We start from the raw sequence: 4196 nt of genomic DNA, 5'->3' as shown, positions 1-4196 counted from the left end.
TCTTAGTCTTTAGCCTGTGGATTCCTAAACAAAAGCTATCAGGAAAAAGGTCTTGGGACATACATGGGACATACATACGCCTATCTGGGGATTCGTTTTGTAGTGTGACAGCTGTAGGAGAGCTGAGAGTGTAATTTCACATGACATGATTACAGTGTAATATACTATTTTGGTTCTCCTGCTCTGTATTGCTGCATCCTCTTAGAGCATTTACATGGAGCTTATTTCAAGCAGACCATATGTAGAGTTTTGTCTGAAGTACTGTACTAAGATATCAAGGACAATGAAGTTGACACTGGGAGGGGTTGAATATTGCGGTGTTGTACTGCTTCAAATCCTACACCAGGCTGGGGTGGGGGGTTCACCTTTTTTACCCTAATAAAATAAACTCTTAAAGCTGTTTGTGCCCAGAGCAATTAAAAAAGCTGGTTTCAGTGGAAGAGTTTTTGGTGTGTGAACTCTGAAATTAATGATCTCAGCTTTTGTTTTGACCTGCAAAACCTATAAATAAATGAACCGGCCAAGGCAGGAGTCACTGAAGATCCTGATTCATCTAGTTGTTTGAGGTGTCTTGTGTTGTCCTATGTGACCTTCAGCTGTAGCTCCCACAAGGAATGCATCTCCCAGTAGACCTGGATCATATCTACTGGTCCTATGTAGAACCACAGAATGGTTTTGGTTAGAAAGGACCTTAAGATCATCCAGTTCCAACCCCTGCCATGGGCAGGGATGCCTCACACTAAACAATGTCACCCAAGCCCCTGTCTACAACCTGGCCTTGAACACTGCCAGGGATGGGGCAGCCACAGCTTCTCTGGGCACCCTGTGCCAGCGCCTCAGCACCCTCACAGGGAAGAGCTTCTGCCTTAGCTCTAACCTGAACTTGCCCTGTTCCAGTTGAACCCATCACCCCTTGTCCTGTCGCTCCAGTCCCTGATGAAGGGTCCCTCTCCACAACATATAGGTGTTTTATGTAATCTAGAGCCTCTCAAATGACCCTTGCCATCAGTGCTTAGGTAGCTGAGGGAAACTGTGTTTCTTTTATTCCTGCACCTCAGTCACTTTGATATATATTGATTTATTTGGTTTTAATTTTTTGTTTCAGTGGGCTAACACAGGGTCTGTGATACTGGATGAATCACAGTAAGGGGAATTAAGAACTTTCTGGAAGCTGCAAAAAAGGTTTTCAGGTTTTCAATTTCAAGCAATTATACATTTGTGGGATTGATTGTGTTTTCTTTCCTCTGCTGCCTTTTTCCACCAGTTTAAATGTGGTCTGAAAACAAAAGTTGATGCTGCCCAGCATCCCCAAGTTGGTGCTATACAGGCAGAACACTATAGGCCTGTTCTAACACAGTGCTGTAAAAATGTGTGTCTGGGGTGAGATACAGAAATAAATAACTGTGCATTGCTCAAACAGAGAAATAAGAATATTTCCACATTTGAAGAAATAAATAAGACGAATTTTGATGCAGTCTGAGGACAGCCTGTGCCAGTGTAGTGTTAATCTGTGATTCTGTGCTCATCTTTGAAAGATTCTGCTGCTTTGGAGGAAATCTGTAGAGTGCCAGAAGCCAGTGGCTTGTACCATAGCTTCAAGTGTTACTGTATGTTGAGTTAGGAATATGCTAAACATTCTTAAGTGAAACCAGTTTGTCTTTATTAGCGTGTTTTTATTGCCTAGTTATACTCTTATTCTACAACATCTAAGGAAACAATCTGATAATTCAATTCAGTAGGTCTGGTTCTGACCTTCCATGTACCGATTCTTACAGCGATTGTGAATCCATTGACTTTAGATGCATTACTCCTGATTACACCAGGGTCGCCTTGTAATGAGGGGCCAAGGTATTAAATGGAAATGAACCCAATAAAGCCATCAAGCTCAGACCTCCTCTGTCCTCACGTGCTTGATCTGAACAATAAGAACTGGTGATTTATGAATCATGTTGTCTGTTTGCTTCTTTGTCATTTCATTCTTTCTTTTTTTTTTTTCTGTTGAATAAATGAAGATGTTCTGACCTTAACTCATCCCTTGTGGATTTGTTGGAACAAAGCAGGATAGCTGCACCCCTTAAATGTGACTCCAGCTTTTGTTCAGATTTAGTGAGCGTCATCTTATTTTGTTAAAGGAAACATATTTCTCTTGACCTCTAGGATGTGGCAGGACTTGCTGCATCCTCTTTTTCATCACTTTGTCTTCATGGCTTGCTTTTTTTTTTTTTTTTTCTTTTTTTCTACATTTTCAGAAGGAAGACTGGCCAATGCACAAGCTGGAGTGTTCTGCTATGTGTGCTTTTGGGCAGAACTGGAATCCCTCGGAGACTGTGAGGCTAACAGCGAGGATCCTTGCCAAGCAGGTGAGCAGGAGGCTAAACTTGAGAGATATGTTCCTACTCTGGGTGCCAGGGAAGGCAGGAAAATGACAGTTGACCAACAGTGACTGTCCCTGCAAAGCACACACATACTTGCTTCCTGTAGCACATGAGCAGATGAATGAACTGACCATCAGACTACTGCAGCAGCATCAGGGCCACCATAGTCCAGCCAGAGACTTTTGGAGGGAGATGGCATGAGGTTTTTTAAGCTGCATAGCTATAACCTTTGGCCAGGGTGCTGTTGAACAGAGTCTGGAAAGGTTTACTGGTAGTTTCACAATGTGCATGGTGTTTCAGCCTGCATTCTGGTAGATTGGAGCTCTTGGTTACACGTGTGGGCTAGTACCAAGGCCACGTTGGTGAAGAGAAGGAAGAATGAGACTTGGTATACAATTCCAAGGAATGCTTCTAGTGTTACCTCTATGCAGGTCTTTATGAAGCAGTTGCCTGTTCTGTATTTCAGCTACATCTGCATAGCATTGTGTAGTGTGTAACTCCCAGTACATTTGTGAGCTGAGAACACCTCTGAGGCATTCAGGCATGAATGTGTATGATTACAGGAGATAACTGGTGAAAACCAGAGACTGAGAGAGAAATCTCAGGCCTTGGTCTTTGGGAGAGAAAGAATATTGCTGGTAAAGAAATAAGATTGCATTATCAACCTCCAGTTCAGTGTTTCCTAACTGAATGGATGCTGAGGATAACACAAGTGCTTACAGGGAGAGGACGGGATTCATGAGTTTCAAGGTTATTGTGCTGTGTATCTTTATAAAGCCCTAAACTCTCTCTGCAAAAACAAATCCTCTTTGAAGCACATTTGTGTGATTGAGGTCTGCTTATGTGACAAGGGCAATCTGGATACTGTATAGAGCAAGGATTTTGGTGACCTGCTGCGAAGGTAGCTGCATACTTGCTGCATGTGTAGATGTGTATATGTGTGTGACTTAATTAAAGCATGGTTTAGTGGTGATCCATAAACAAAATCAAATGTTTAATGACAAAAAGTCATTGGAGTAAATTTGTGCTTTTATCGTTTACAGGGAGGGGGGAGAATGCTACATGTCATATAAAAGCTAAATATGCAAAGCCTAGTCCCTGAACCTCAGCTGCTGGGCCACCTGCAAAGCCATATTTAATGGCCAAGATTACAAAGAAGTGGCCTTAGGCCAACAATGGAGCATTGCTTTTGAACTCTGTCAACAGTCAGTTTATTCACTTCCCTCAAAGCAAAGCCTGTCTCCTGCCTGCTCGCTATTGTTAGCGGCTTTCGGGGTGTCTAGAACAAAGTAAATGACATATTTAAAACACTCTTCAGTTTATGTATATAAATTTGATAGGAGTTAATCCTTGGCTGCCTAATTTGGTTGCAGAGAGAATATTTCTATGGCTTTACTAAGGTCAGTTAGTTTAACTGATTGCTGTTCATCAACTTCTGTAAAGTCTATATGGTGTGGATTGGGTTTGTCTTGCAGGTGGGAGTTCCTAGCTTATGCATGAGTAGACAAAACTGCTAACTTAAAACAATACAATTGTTGGTTTTTTTTATCCCTTATTGCTAGAAAACTCACCCTGAAAGAACACAGTCGGAGAAACTGCTTGCTGTAAAAGAGTTTGAATCACGTAAGTGAAAGAGGCTTCCAGGTAAACAGGCAGTTATGTATATTCATGATTTGCTTCCCCCTGGCCCCTCTCCATCAAAACCTTTCAGAGCATCCCACTCCTGTTGGAGGAAGGGAGTAAACAAAGAAAATTGTGGTTCCTCATTTTTTTAAAGTGCAGTGCTCTTTCTTTCTTTTTCCTTTCCCTTCCTCCCCCCCC

At 42.1% G+C, this 4196-nt stretch overlaps 1 protein-coding gene across 1 annotated transcript in view; it reads left to right on the top strand.

Annotated features, from left to right (window-relative positions):
• Positions 1 to 4196, top strand: part of SMYD2 (SET and MYND domain containing 2) — a 26110-nt gene that overhangs the window by 5012 nt on the left and 16902 nt on the right. Inside the window, exons 2-3 of the mRNA XM_010010667.1 lie at positions 2250 to 2360; positions 3938 to 3998. Coding sequence (XP_010008969.1) covers positions 2265 to 2360; positions 3938 to 3998 — 157 coding nt within the window. The 5' untranslated portion in view covers positions 2250 to 2264. The remainder of the gene's footprint in view (positions 1 to 2249; positions 2361 to 3937; positions 3999 to 4196) is intronic.

The sequence above is a fragment of the Nestor notabilis genome, unplaced genomic scaffold (assembly GCF_000696875.1).
Source record: "Nestor notabilis isolate BGI_N333 unplaced genomic scaffold, ASM69687v1 scaffold3893, whole genome shotgun sequence".
NCBI lineage: Eukaryota > Metazoa > Chordata > Aves > Psittaciformes > Psittacidae > Nestor > Nestor notabilis.
The sequence above is the reverse complement of the archived record's forward strand: the minus strand, read 5'-3'. Positions and strand labels throughout refer to the sequence as shown.